The 14,046-nt window shown below is 39.8% G+C and overlaps 1 protein-coding gene across 2 annotated transcripts; it reads right to left on the bottom strand.

Annotated features, from left to right (window-relative positions):
- Nucleotides 1-9,086: 9,086 nt before the first annotated feature.
- Nucleotides 9,087-12,326, bottom strand: LOC111581238 (zona pellucida sperm-binding protein 3-like). 2 transcript variants are annotated; one of them, XM_023289344.2, is made up of 8 exons: nt 11,755-12,326; nt 11,543-11,661; nt 10,053-10,150; nt 9,789-9,966; nt 9,613-9,715; nt 9,448-9,530; nt 9,271-9,365; nt 9,087-9,193 (listed from the first exon to the last, which is right to left on the bottom strand). In XM_023289344.2, the coding sequence occupies exons 1-8, from the start codon at nt 12,250-12,252 to the stop codon at nt 9,144-9,146; spliced, it is 1,224 nt and encodes a 407-aa protein (XP_023145112.2). In that variant the 5' UTR covers nt 12,253-12,326; the 3' UTR covers nt 9,087-9,143. The 2 variants fall into 2 exon arrangements, with proteins under 2 accessions (XP_023145112.2, XP_023145111.2); XM_023289343.2 differs by having other exon boundaries at nt 9,271-9,368; nt 11,755-12,325.
- Nucleotides 12,327-14,046: the final 1,720 nt, after the last annotated feature.

Below are 14,046 nucleotides of genomic sequence, written 5' to 3' on the forward strand. Positions count from 1 at the left end.
ACATGAAGTTTTCTCTGTGCAGACTGAACGATGAAAATGCAGCTGAATCGCAGCATACGATGTACATGAGCAAATGCGCAAGAATAAAACATCACAAGCATGCGCCGTCCATCCATGAAAAATAAACAACTGAAGCATAAACAGAGCTCCTACAATCACAGGGAAACTAGCCAAACATGAACGGAGCCCTACAATCACAGGGAAACTAGCCAAACATGAACCCTACAATCACAGGGAAACTAGCCAAACATGAACCCTACAATTACAGGGAAACTAGCCAAACATGAGCCCTACAATCACAAGGAAACTAGCCAAACATGAACGGAGCCCTACAATTACAGGGAAACTAGCCAAACATGAACGGAGCCCTACAATCACAGGGAAACTAGCCAAACATGAACCCTACAATCACAAGGAAATTAGTCAAACATGAACCCTACAATCACAAGGAAATTAGTCAAACATGAACCCTACAATCACAGGAAAACTAGCCAAACATCAACGGAGTTCTTACAATCACAGGGAAACTAGCCAAACATGAACAGAGCCCTACAATCACAGGGAAACTAGCCAAACATGAACAGAGCCCTACAATCACAGGGAAACTAGCCAAACATGAACCCTACAATTACAGGGAAACTAGCCAAACATGAGCCCTACAATCACAGGCAAACTAGCCAAACATAAACCATACAATTACAGGGAAACTGGCCAAACATGAACCCTACAATCACAGGCAAACTAGCCAAACATGAGCCCTACAATTACAGGGAAACGGGCCAAACATGAACTCTACAATCACAGGGAAACTAGCCAAACATGAACGAAGCCCTACAAGTACAGGGAAACTAGCCAAACATGAACGGAGCCCTCATTTTGCTGACATTTATGTGTTTGGAGAGAAATGCCAACAGAAAGAGAAGGAGGAGAATATGGACCCAATTTGGGATGCCAGTTTTGCAAAGGGAGCTTGAAGTAAGTACTTGTTAGCATCTTCTAGCATTTTACCTTAGCATTTACTGTTATGGTCTGACATTTTCCAATAAAAAACACACTTCTTCTTTGTTTAAATCCCACATACTTGTTTTGATGCGTTTTGTCTCCACAAATCATCTACTTGGGTTTAGCTCCAGTGTGGCGCTGATCAGTACGTCATTTAATCCTGCATTTCTATTGGTTAGTTAGTTGTCGTAGGTCCAGCAGTAGTCACACTGTGAGATGATCACCCAGAATTTCTGACACTTTCAAAATTTTATCACAGCTTGTCTTTGGTCACCATGACAACGGCCGTCCTTGAATCTGTCTCACAGTGCAATGTAGGACCACGGATTTAGAGCCAAGACCAAAGATATCACCACAATTCTCTCACCCTTGTTATCTTTGGTCTGGGACGGCCGAAAATCACACAGTGTATAGAGGCCTTAAGTTAAGGTTTGTGTCCACAAGAGTGGTTTTGCTGCTTTCCAGCACTAGACAGATGACACTATATAGTTTACACCCTCCTGCAACCAGACATTCATGATCTGTCTGCTCTTGGATTTCAAACCACACCTACATGACAGTTTGTTTAGAAACTTTCGCTTGTGTTGTGAAAATAGTTCACAAGAATCTGTTTTTTTTTTTTTTTACAACATTTGAGGTGATAAAAAAAATCATTCAGCTGGTGAATTTGTCTTCATTTCAGATCAACAACACTTAGTTTAAAGGGTTGTTGTGAGTTTCTAGATGTGGGGAGTCACGCTGGATGGCCCTGATTTGTTTAAAATAGTCTGGACTTCAATTTTACACACACACATTAACCCCTTAACGCCTGAATTTATTTAGAATTACATAAAAAAAACTTTTTTGTGTGTTTTTGCTTTCCAGCTGGTGCTACAATAAGTGGAGATTGTTAATTTATCTATTACACGTAGAACAGATATAGAACAGACACATAATAATAATAAAAGATATATAATAAAAATAACAGACATATAATAATTAGGTCCCACTCCGACCAGTTCTACGAGAAACCAGCGCTTGCAAAAGGTTCCGAGGTACATATTGAATATGTGCAAACCGGCATCGGGGGAATTGCTATCTCACTGCAGTCTGAATCAAAGTGGTATGATGCAAATGCGCGACAATAGGCGTCGAGGGGTTGACAAGCAGCAGCTCACCTTGGCCTCCTCCTCTTCCAGACAGCCTCCGTTCCCATCGATGTAATGGAGGAGGTCCTCGGCAGGGACTGGTCTCTCCAGCACCAGGACCAGTTGCTGCTGAAGATCATACCAGTCCAGCAGGGCCACTGGTGCCGACTTCCCTGCTGAACTGGCCGATCCATGACTGAGTTTTTTCATTACAGCCACCTCGACAGAAATCAGCTTCCCACTCTTGCCCTGAAACATTACAACCAAGGAGAGGATGAGGGAGAGAAGCTTCACAGAAAAACTGAATCTATCAGAAGTGAGTGCAGTGATGAACACAGCAGCTGGAGTTCACTTACTCTCTGCTTGCAGAAAACTTTGTCCTTTGGGACGTATTTGATGGCTACCTAGAAGACACAAACAGGACTTTGGTCAGCACTTCTTCACCATATTGTGTGTTTAATCGTGTGTATGATAACATCTGTGGAACACTTACTGGTCAACTTTACGATAGCCAGCATACACTGACCCACAACCTCCTTCACCCAGAGGATTCTGCTGCACATATTTGGCTTCAAATGCAGCTAAAAACACACAAACACATATTTATCTTCAGTACAGTTGAGAGAATCATCAATGTTAGCACTGAACTCGTGTTAATTCAGCTTTAATAGGAATAATCTCCTATATCTGACCTCATATCAAGGTTCATTCTGGAGTCAAACCCTTCATTAATCTCTAAATACTGACATATCAGGGCATCTGCTGAGTTGTCTCCAGTCTCCTCCTTGGTCTCCTCATTGGTCTTCTCATTGGTCTCCTCTTTGGTCTTGTGGATGAGATTATGCAAAACTCATGATTGTATTTCACTGAGGTATTTTTCTGGTTCAGAAAAAAAGGGCAGTACATTTATTTTGAAAGGTAAACCTGTTGAAGGGCAAAGTATTGTATTATCTTATTTTATTTCATTTTGTTTGCAAGGTAAATTTTGATTTCATGAAGGGTACTTATTTTAAATTATTAGTTGACCGGATCATTTTTTGTTTAACCCTAAGAAAATATTAAATATATTATTGTTGTATATATTATTTGGTTGACCTGAATAATTTCATGTTATTGGAGTTTATCAACATTTTAGACATTTACTACTTGTTTCTGGGGAAATACACATGTAGTTCATAAGTTTTGAGTTAAGTAGCTCCACAGTGGAGGCACTGCGCTGTTATTATTCTTTGTAGATTTTGCCTGTGATACGTGAACAAGGGGATTTAGCCAATTCACCATCAACCGCTAAGCACTCAGGATCCTGAATGTTAAGGCCAAAATAGTAACCTAGCCTAATAATATACTTCCAGCACCAGGAAGGGGTTACAGAAGGCTCTGGGATTCCAGAGAACCACAGTGAGAGACATTTTCCACAAATGGAGAAACATGGAACAGTGGTGAACCTTCCTAGGAGGAGTCAACATCTAATCCAGGAGGTCACAAAAGAACCGAGACCAACATCAAAAAAACTTCAGACGTCTCTCTCCTCAAGTAAGATCCGTCTACATGAAGATTCTGGGAGAAAATGGATCCATGGGAGAGTTGCAAGGTGCACACTACTGCTGACCAAACAGAACATGAAGGCTTGTCTGGCATTTGCAAAAAAATGTCCAGATGAACCCCAAGACTTTTGGGATAATGTTCTGTGGACTGATGAGTGAAAGTGGAACCTTTGGGAAGCCATGGGTCCATTACATCTGGTGAAAAGTTAATCCTGCGTTCCACTAGAAGAACATGATACCAACAGTGAAACATGGTGGTGGTAGTGTGATGGTTCAGGGCTGCTTTCCACAGGAGCAATTTTTCATCATTGATGGAGCCATGAATTCTGCTCTCTATCAGAAAACCCTCCTGGAGAATATGCACTATCAGTTCATGACCTAAAGCTCAAGCACAAATAGTTTATGCAGTTTGACAATGACTCAAAGAACACAAGCAAGTCCACCTCTGAGTGGCTCAAAAAGAACAAAATTAAAGTTTTGGAGTGGCCGAGTCAAAGTCAGGACTTGAATCCAATTGAGATGCTGTAACAAGACCTTCAAAGGGCAGTTCATGATCTAAAACCATCTAAAATGGCTGAATTAAAACTATTCTGCAGAGAAGAGAGGACCAGATATTCTCTATGGGGATGTAAAAGACTGATCACAAGCCGGAACACACATTTCACTGCAATTGTTGCTGCCAAGAGTAGACAAACCAGTTATTAGGTTTAGGGGGGGAATTACTTTTTTATAGGACTGATATAGGTTTTCAATAAATCTTTAATAAATCATCATTTAAAAATTTAATTTTGCATTTTGTGGGTTATCTCTGTATAAAATTAAACACATAAATATCCCTTTGATGATCTGGATAATTTAAGAGTGAGAAATATGGAAAAATAGAAGATTTCTGCAGAGCGGCCAATAGTTTGTCACGGCAGGGTATATGGGTGTATCTGTTATTTTCTACAAAAAATACAGTCTTTGGTCAATGTTTCACCAACTTTTGAGGCCTCTTACATCAGTAGAATTTGATAAGGGGTAAGTATCGCAAAACAGGGTTCCAAATTTTTTGCTATTTTGACATAACAAAAGGAAAATAAGATGTGGAGTTATTTGTAGAAGTTACTTCAACAAGCACGATGAGCTCCTGTGCCATGAACATGTAGACAGGTGTAACTCAATGTAACAAATTACCTGAGTCAGTAAAGCCTTGCTCTCAAAGGACATACATAAGTTACTCAACAATACTCCTACATTTTAAGTTTGTATGCAGACTAAACCTGGGTTGTCTTTCTTACACAACTGCATACTTCAGGTTGACACTTTGATAATTCACATTAACCCATTTATCTGAATCATATTGCTTTTAACCTTTTCAGATCAAAGTATTAATAAACACAGTTACTGGAACAGTTTTAAAAGCATCAGCTTATGGAAGCTGAAGGCCAAACTTTGAGATCCTCTGGCTTCCCAAGTTAAAAATTTCTCCTGGAAAACAGCTTGTGCATTTAAAGCAGCAGCGTTGGGGGGGATATACACTACCAGTCAAAGATTTGGACACACCTTTTCATTCAGTGCTTTTTATTTATTTGTATTATTTTCTACATTGTAGATTAATACTGAAGACTAACCCTTTTTTTTTTTAACAACATAATTCCATATGTATTCTTTTATAGTTTTGATATCTTCACTATTAATGTACAATGTAGAAAATAATTAAATAAAAACCACTGAATGAGAAGGCGTGTCCAAACTTTGGACGGGTAGTGTATGTAACTCGTCAACACAGGAGCTAATTAAATGTGTTTTGACCATATTTTGGAACAGCAGTCAGCTAATACTATGTGAAGATATAGTGCCATTCTTGGCAAAGAATGAAACCACCATTAAAACGAGCTGTTATTTAGCTATAATTACAAGGATATCTCCAAATAACAGGCATATTGATGAAGATTGTAAAAGGCCATGCAAATGTCTGCAAACACCACCCATGAATGTTTGCTTCCATGTTCTGTTATTCATTCACAGCCAAATATCATTCAAGCATAATTTCATTTTCACATAATTGTACATGAAACATAGTATCTGTAAAGATTGCAGTTGGCTGACCATGCTCTATGTGCTTCTGTTCTGATTAGATGCTAAACAGCCAGATACATGACCTCCTGGCAGGTGTCTCTGTGAAACCTGCACATGCATATCAAAGACCCATGGGTGAGATGAAAGAGACAGCACACGCACACACACGCACACACACACGCACGCACGCACGCACGCACGCACGCGCGCGCACACACACAGCAGATGTTGCTATACAAACACTTGTTTATATCACCATAAAATGAATATCTAACTAGAGTCTTCTTGTTTAAAATGAATACCAGTACTTTGTCTAATAAACTAAAACATATGGTGAGGGAGGTAAATACTGATGAGCAATGCAATTGTGAGATCAGTGGAAGAAATCACATTTTAAGAAAACTGCAGAGCCTTCCAATATTATGATGAAGCTGAAGTGATACTCTGAGCAGCACACATGAAACAGCTGCTGGGAGGTTTACAGCATATGCTCTCCAGGAAAAACTCAAATCAGCACAGAGTAAAAGGATGTTGTTGTGAGAAGTCTTGTCAACAACGTGGGCTTCAGCATGAATGAGATTTTCCAGAAATCCTGACAACTTGACAAGGAGCTCCTACAATCAGTAGGCAGAGTGTTCTGGAAGAACTGAGAGAGGTGAATATAGAAAAGTCCATTCCTGTTGGATCTGCTCCTCTGCTGGAGGAGGGATTTCTATTCAAGCCTGAAGCTGGGACTGACTGTGGGATTGTCTACACCTACAGAGGACAGCCTTCATGTCTGAGTGAGCATCAGTGTGACAGACAACAATTCACTGTCCAAGCTCAGCATGCTGGGGCTGGTACAGCACAGATTCAGACTTCACACAAGCATTTTAATAACCATGAAAAAAATTTGTATGTGAACACGTCATCTTTAAAGAACTCATATTCTGCACATTTAAAGGTTTACAATCTTAAGATATACCGGTATTTTACAGTAAATGACTGGAAGACAAATACAAAAAGATTCTGAATTTCTGACAAGTTGAATTAAGTTCTCTAAGCCCTTTCATGCCAGTTGCTATTCTTCTGTCATTACTTTGCATGGCTTTAACTTGGAAACAATACATAAACACGATAGCAGCATTCTTAATTCAGCCAACAAAGCTCTGATTGGGGACTCTCTCTTTAACCTGCTGTCAGTGAATGAAACACCCAATCTGTTGACACACTGAACAAATCAAAGATGTGGCTGTTGATTTAGAATTGTAGAACCAGAAAAGTAAAGTAGCTTTTAGTTCATCAGTCAGACAGGCCATCTTAAAAAGAATTCTGCACGGATCTGGCACTGTTGGACATTTTTTTTTCCAATAATAATGAGTACTGATGTTTTACAAACAGAGATACTTTCTTCCTTCTTCCACAAATTCTTCCTGTCAAAACTTGACACCTACATTAATCTCAAGGCAACTTGACTGCTGACATTCTGGTTATAAATTCTCCTGAGAAACACCAGTGGCAGCTAATCTAACCTGCAGCATGGAGCCTCCAGCAGAGATGAGCAGCTGGATACAGGGGTTTGGCAAGCTCACATCTTTGTGACTCTACAAGCCCAGATTTTTTATTGTCAAATTTGTAGTCTTCAGATTAACCGACACTGACACTTGAGAGCATTCATCAGATTTCACATAGCTCCGCTACAAACACTAAAGGCTTTATACAACTTTTCACTAATTCATTGGTGCTCCCCACCAACTGAAACAACACTTTAATGTTTAAGTCTGTGAAGTTCACCTTTACACTTCAACTAATTTTGCATGATTTCAATTAGAATTACAAAATAATTATTCAAAGTAACTGAAATAAAGTATGTGTTGTGAATCAGCTTGACTGAATGAAACTTTGATGGTTCCACTGAGTAGATATTGCACTGTTCCATTCAACAGAAATATTCCAAAAGCCATTTACTTGCTTTCCCCCTACTTTGGTTTGACATATCTTCATCCACTTTTAGATCGTCACTCAGAATAACTGTTGAAGCACTGCTATGTCAGTATGTTTACAGCACCATAGAACTGGCGTGGAAATTGTTTGGAAAGAAAGGTAACATTTTTAAGACCAGTGATTGTTTCCATCAAAGCATAGCCCTTGGTTCAGGAATGTATCCTTGGGGGAGAGCTCTAACCTTATTTCGCTTTTAGGTTCCTTCTTGCCTTTATTGTGTCACTGCTTTTCTGTGCATGTAGAGGTCTGCAAACATACACAGCTCAAAGTCTACAAGCCTTCCAGTCCAGGCATTCCATCCCTTACTTATCAATGTCACCACGTAGCACGTTTGCACAATGCCTGCCTTGTAGATAGTTTGGCCCTCAAAGAATTAGTACTTGCATCATAGTCCACCAACATTTGGAGTTTCTGGAGTTTCTTCTGGTAGGGCTACATCCATATACTCAGATCTGGGGTTACAGTGCAGAACCAAGGTTGCCTGACTGTTAGCCAGCTGAACAGGAGGGTGACAGAAGGTGAGATGAGGTGCCTATACTGGCTTCTCTTTATTGGCTTCCTGTTAAATCTAGAATAGAATTCAAAATCCTTCTTCTGACATATAAAGCTCTTAACAACCAATCTCCATCATATCTTAAAGACCTGATAGTACCATATTATCCTAGCAGAACTCTTCGCTCTCAGACTGCAGGCTTACTTGTTGTTCCTAGAATTCCTAAAAGTAGAATGGGAGGCAGAGCCTTGCTTTTGCACTGGGGGTTCAGGCATATGGGTTCTATAAAGCGTCTTGAGACAATTTGACCTGTAATTGGCGCTATATAAATAAAATTGAATTGTTTTTTTTCCACTGTGGGACTTTTTATGTGTTCTATGGGTACATTTCCACCCAGCTGTTTTAATGCACAGTTTTGATTTATTCATAAAAGCTAAATTGGAAAAAAAGATCCTCAGTTTGAGAGTTGGGAGAAGTGGAAAACCTCATGTGTTAAGGTACATGCATCCAATGGATGATGTACAGAAATGAGCCCAACATCAGTTGCTCAAGCTTCTGCTGCCTTTAATATAAATATTAACCATAATATTTTCTGTCTAATGTGTACCACTAACCCTCTCTGACTGTACAGCATGATAGCGTCTGTGTTGACACAGTTAGCAACACCCTGTGGCTTCATGGAGGTTATCGCAATCAATTTCAACAGAAAAGAAAAGAAAAAAAAAAAGGTCATTGAAACCTCATCTGCATTTCACCATCAGTTCTTGTTGATTACCAAATGGAAACCTCAAGCCCCACTGTTTTTGGTTGGGTAAGAAAACACATTGCTGTTGCTGTCATCTAACTTCAGTGTATACCATTTTACACAACAGACCATCACTTTTTAAAAAATAATTGCTTTATTGTTGAACAAAATATGTAAAAAAAAAAATTTCATTCTATATCAATGGGGCCCAGGGTCATTTTGGCTTCCCACTGCTCATCTAAAGAACAGAAACAATCACTTGGTATCAGATGTGAGAAATAAGAATTCTGTGAATTGCTGCCAACAGGCCATTACCTTTTGTCTCTGCGTCCACGTCCCGAACCTTCCTCATTCCACAGGTGACCTCACAGCAGGGACAGAACTGATGTTTTCCACTAGCTTCCCTCCACCTACTGAGGAAGGGGTTGGTGTCACAGTGGCCATCTTGTGAATCAGTGAAGGAATCAAAGAGTTTCACAAATGTTGTCATACCCCACATCAAAGGAACACGCCTTGCGCTCAATGGTGACTGGGGAGGAAGCTGGGATGGCCTTCAATTTGCAAGTGATGTACATCTGTTGAAATTAGAAACAGGCTAATTTTATTCAGAGGATCAGACAGGCAACATACTTTATCACCAGAAATTATTTCACATACCGTCCTCAGTGGACGAAGGCTGTAGGCCTTGACCTGAAATTGGAGCTTATCAGGGTGAGACTGAAGTATGAACCTGGAACCAGTGTGTCTGCCCCCTAGGCACCTGCATAGGAAAGTCAATATTAACATCACAAGAAACTTTGTTTTTTATGTGTATCTGTATATCTAAAACCCACCCACTGTTCTTTATAAAAGCTTGTCTTGGTTCAGAAGTGGAGTCTGGCCATTTGGTAGCAACACAACTCTCCGCCAACACTCTGAGGGGTGTATGAATGTTTTGCATAACCGATGCCTGCATGTTGATGGTATCTCCCAAGGCATACTTGCTGGAGGTTCTCTCAGACATCCAGTCATCTAAGGCAAAAAAAAACCAAACTATATTAATGATTGGCAAAAATCACACTTGTGATCTGTATTCGGTGGCAGTTCCCAGAACCCACCATCCATGAGCTGCAGAGAGAAATACGGCTTTTGCTCAGCCTCCACGGTATCTTTGTTGGGCTTCCAGGCAGGATGCAGATGGCTTACACTGTGCTTCCTGAAAGAAATTTAAATTGAGTGCAGTTGCTGTTAGACTCAACAACATTCACTCTAAAATGCAAGTGCAACCTGTGTAATTTGGCTTTTATAAAACCATCTCTCTAGGCTTAGAGCTCCCCAGTCTGTCTGCAGCTCTCAGCACATCCAATCCTACTGAAGATGCATCTTTAGAAATATGACAAACATGCAATTTGATTTCGAAAAAAGGCTCAGTAACTTTCCAAAACAGCTGGGCACTGTAGTTTTAAATCAAATGGTTCTCAAATTGAAGTATGAAGGGCATTTCTGGGGACTATTATCAGTGTACTGGTACACATTTAGTGTTTTGTTGGGATTTACAGCAGCAGAATGTATACAAGTCTGATTCTGCACTATATATCGTGCCCACATTCAAGATTCTAGATTTTGTCTTCTTGTGGGATTTGTTCAAAAGAAAAATGTAGGATATCACCACATTTTGGATATTTGCCTTGGTTTCATCAAAAGCAGAAGATGTCCTGTTCTCCAGGCAGTTTGCTTGGCTAGCTCCTGCTAGTGTCTGTATGGGCCAAGTTTTGACTAATCCTAAAAATACTCAGGAAATCCTTCAAGAAACTGAGGCTGATTTTAGAGTTGCATTAGTGGTACAGGATATGTTATAATACTTCTTTCCAGCTGAAATCATTAGATGTACTGCATTCATGAGAAGAGGGCTTCATTAGGCTTTACAAAAACAGCAAGTAACAATTAAAAGTTATCAATTATACGCATGATTAAAGGACATTATGGTCTGATAAGGTGCAACACATACAACTAGTGACAGTGCTATTAACCCTTTCATGCGCAGTGCGAGTCAGAAGATACCCATTTTCCAAGGGATTTGGGTCATTTTTGACCCATGTTGCGCACTAAAGGGTTAATGGATTTGAGTCATCAAGGGTTCAGATTGTGTTTTCTGATAGGTGTTGAAATCTGTTTCCTGTGTGTTGGGGCTTATGTTATGCTGAAATGTCTGATGGGGTTGTAGCTACAGTTAGCTCAGGTTGTCATCGTGGAGTTTCTTTTGGTAACAATGGATGGAATTACCATTTCCTCTGACAATAGTCAGATAGCTGATACAGGAGTTGGCTAAAAGGGTAAATATTAACCAAGTGAGCCCTTGATATCAGCTTGACACGTGATAGTCCACCGTTTGCTGCATACTGGGTGGTGGGAAAGTGAAACATGCAGTTACTGTAGGTCTAAGTTAGCGACAGTGTCTGCAGTACAAACTGATTTTGCATGTTTGATGTTAAGACCACCTTGTGTGATGTTAAGCAGTTTGTTGTCATTTGCCACTAAACAGGAAGTTGATTTCTTTACACAGTAAACTAAAGAGTGTCTTTGCATACTGCTCCAGATTTCAGGTTACCTCAGGTAGTGGCACTCAACTCTAATCACAGCACTCTGGCTCCTTATGATGTGACTTCTGCCCAACACTTTGGGGTTGTAGACCAGTGTAAAGGCATAGATTAAGGCAAACTCTGTCATCTAAGGAAAGAAGAACAACATTTTAAAACATGGGACTGACATTACTTGACCAAAAACTAATATTACTGCATTATTTGAATGCAAACATCGTACCACTAGCATGCTGCCACAGCCGTGCAGCTCAGATTCAAAAATCAGTACATGAGACAAGTCGTCAATCTCAGTGGCTGAACAACCACCAAGTGTAATGTCCTCTGGATCTATCAGCCTGCCGAGGCCCTGCAGGTCCTGATTCACTTCCACCTGGATCTTACTTTCCCCACACCTCACAGCGACACGGTTGGTCACCACTGGCTGTGGCAGTTTGAACTCCGCAGGCTTGTTCACTGGATCCACTGGGTCCTCTGGAAACTTCCAGGAGAAAGGGCTGGCTGCTAGTTGCGTCTGCTTCAACTGGAGGGTGTCGGTTTGTTGAGCAGACTGACTGGAGTGCTCTCTCTCAGGTTCTGCTGCTGGCTCAGCTTCCAGCACTGCAGGCTTCTGCTGCTTGACCCCCCAGTGGGTTGGCACACTCATACTGAGGAGCCGAGCATCACTAAGCCTGACACATGCAAACATAAAGCTGAACACAATAGGCAGCCTGGACCCCATTGTTGCAAACAGACTGTTTTCTGTGCAGCCCTCTTAAGAAGGAGCACTGAAGCAGAGTGAGTCCTCCCTCACTAATCAGCTGAATCTGTCTCCACACGTGTGGATCTCACAGCTGCTGGTCCTTCTCTGATTGGTCATTCTATGATCTGCAGAGCAGCCAGTGGTGGAGGAGTGAGTCACCTACTTACTTCAGTAAAGGTTCTAATATAAAAGTACACAAGTACTCCAATACAAGTAAAAACAATGCACTGACAAGTAAAAGTATGTAGGTAGAATTCAGAAAAAACACAAAGCATTAAAAGTAAAAGTAATCAAAGCAGGAAAATGGCCCCTGTGGGTGTTATATTGTTATAGTCTATCTATCTATCTATCTATCTATCTATCTATCTATCTATCTATCTATCTATCTATCTATCTATCTATCTATCTATCTATCTATCTATCTATCTATCTATCTATACATCTATACATCTGTCTGTCTATTTTTTAATTAATGCAAATTTATCAAATTTATGAGATTTAGTCATGACAGCTTTTGTTTTTGTTGTTTGTTCTTTGTTCTGTAAAGCAGTTTATGTTGCATTATCCAGATAAATAAAGTCTGATTGACTGAACCAGTTGGGTAGACTCAGTCTGTGAAAACGTTTCATGTTTTATCCACTCACCATATATTTACCATGTAAAATCGTGATTTGTAAATTGTAGTGTGGCACAACTATACTGTAAACTATAGTGTATACTTTAAAAGAAAATTTTATAGTAATGTAAAGTATTTCAGTTTTCTATTAAAGAGTGTTCCACACTGACAGCAGCTATGAAACTCTACCATCCAGTATTAATCCACAGCTGCTCCACACATTGCAGACAATGTTTAATTTGTCTCGAAAGGTGCTCGGAAAAATCCAAGCCAGTGGGCAAGCTGAGTAACCAGCACATCTTTTTCTGTTTCATGGACATTCATTCACACAAAACTGTATTTATTCAGGAATTTATTCAGTCATTTAATGATGCTGCTGTTGACTAAATACAAATTATAACTGTGAAATATTCGTACTTTACTAGTACTACTATGTTCTACCTTATGTCATCTACTGCTCTGAATTCCAGGGGTTCAGACAGCTACAGTTACTTTGGAGATTGAGATTTTATATGTAAAACAAATAAAGCAACCTCATAAAATACAACTGCAACAATAGATTTTATTGTTGATTAATCTGACTGTCTTTTTTTTATCAATGAAAATGAATCAGTTAATTGATTTAGAGTAAATAAATACTCATTTCAGCTTCCAACATCCCAGGGTGACATCTTGTGTATGTGTATTCCCAAAATGAAAGTTTCCATTTGCAATAAAAGTAATTTAAAACAGCAGATCATAGAACCATCAGATATTTCATTTCTACTTGAAAAATGATGAGTGATGTATTTATTTTTCAGCCACAAAATGAATGTATTGTGAAGAGCAAACATGTTAAAATTTCTGATTTAGCTCCAGTGAACCATGATGCCAACAACAGTGTGAGTAAAAATCACAAGTTCTGTGACTCATTACCACAGAAAATTCAGAGCTATGGGGTTTCCAGAGGTGAAACATTTGGGAAGAATGATACAATAACAGGTAAACTAAAGTTAGGCAACCAACAGCAAGCCCCATTATAATCATTTGCAGTGATGTGTGTTGGTTCTGAGGAATTCATCGTTTCATCGTGTCAGTGTGAAGCCTGGATGTCCTCCTACTGCAGCAGCTGCTGTGGTTGAGCTCATGCAGTGCAGAGCAAGGGCTAGTTTAGTCTC

This window comes from Amphiprion ocellaris, chromosome 7, assembly GCF_022539595.1.
Source record: "Amphiprion ocellaris isolate individual 3 ecotype Okinawa chromosome 7, ASM2253959v1, whole genome shotgun sequence".
In the NCBI taxonomy this organism is placed as follows: domain Eukaryota; kingdom Metazoa; phylum Chordata; class Actinopteri; family Pomacentridae; genus Amphiprion; species Amphiprion ocellaris.

Coding starts and splice junctions, on each gene's coding strand:
- LOC111581238 (XM_023289343.2), bottom strand. CDS start 12,252: ATGGGGTCCAGGCTGCCTATTGTGTTCAGCTTTATGTTTGCATGTGTC. Junction 9,967..10,052: donor CTCTCTGCAGCTCATGGATG/GTGGGTTCTGGG, acceptor TTTTTGCCTTAG/ATGACTGGATGTCTGAGAGA. Junction 9,369..9,447: donor GCGTGTTCCTTTGATGTGGG/GTATGACAACAT, acceptor CCCCTTCCTCAG/TAGGTGGAGGGAAGCTAGTG.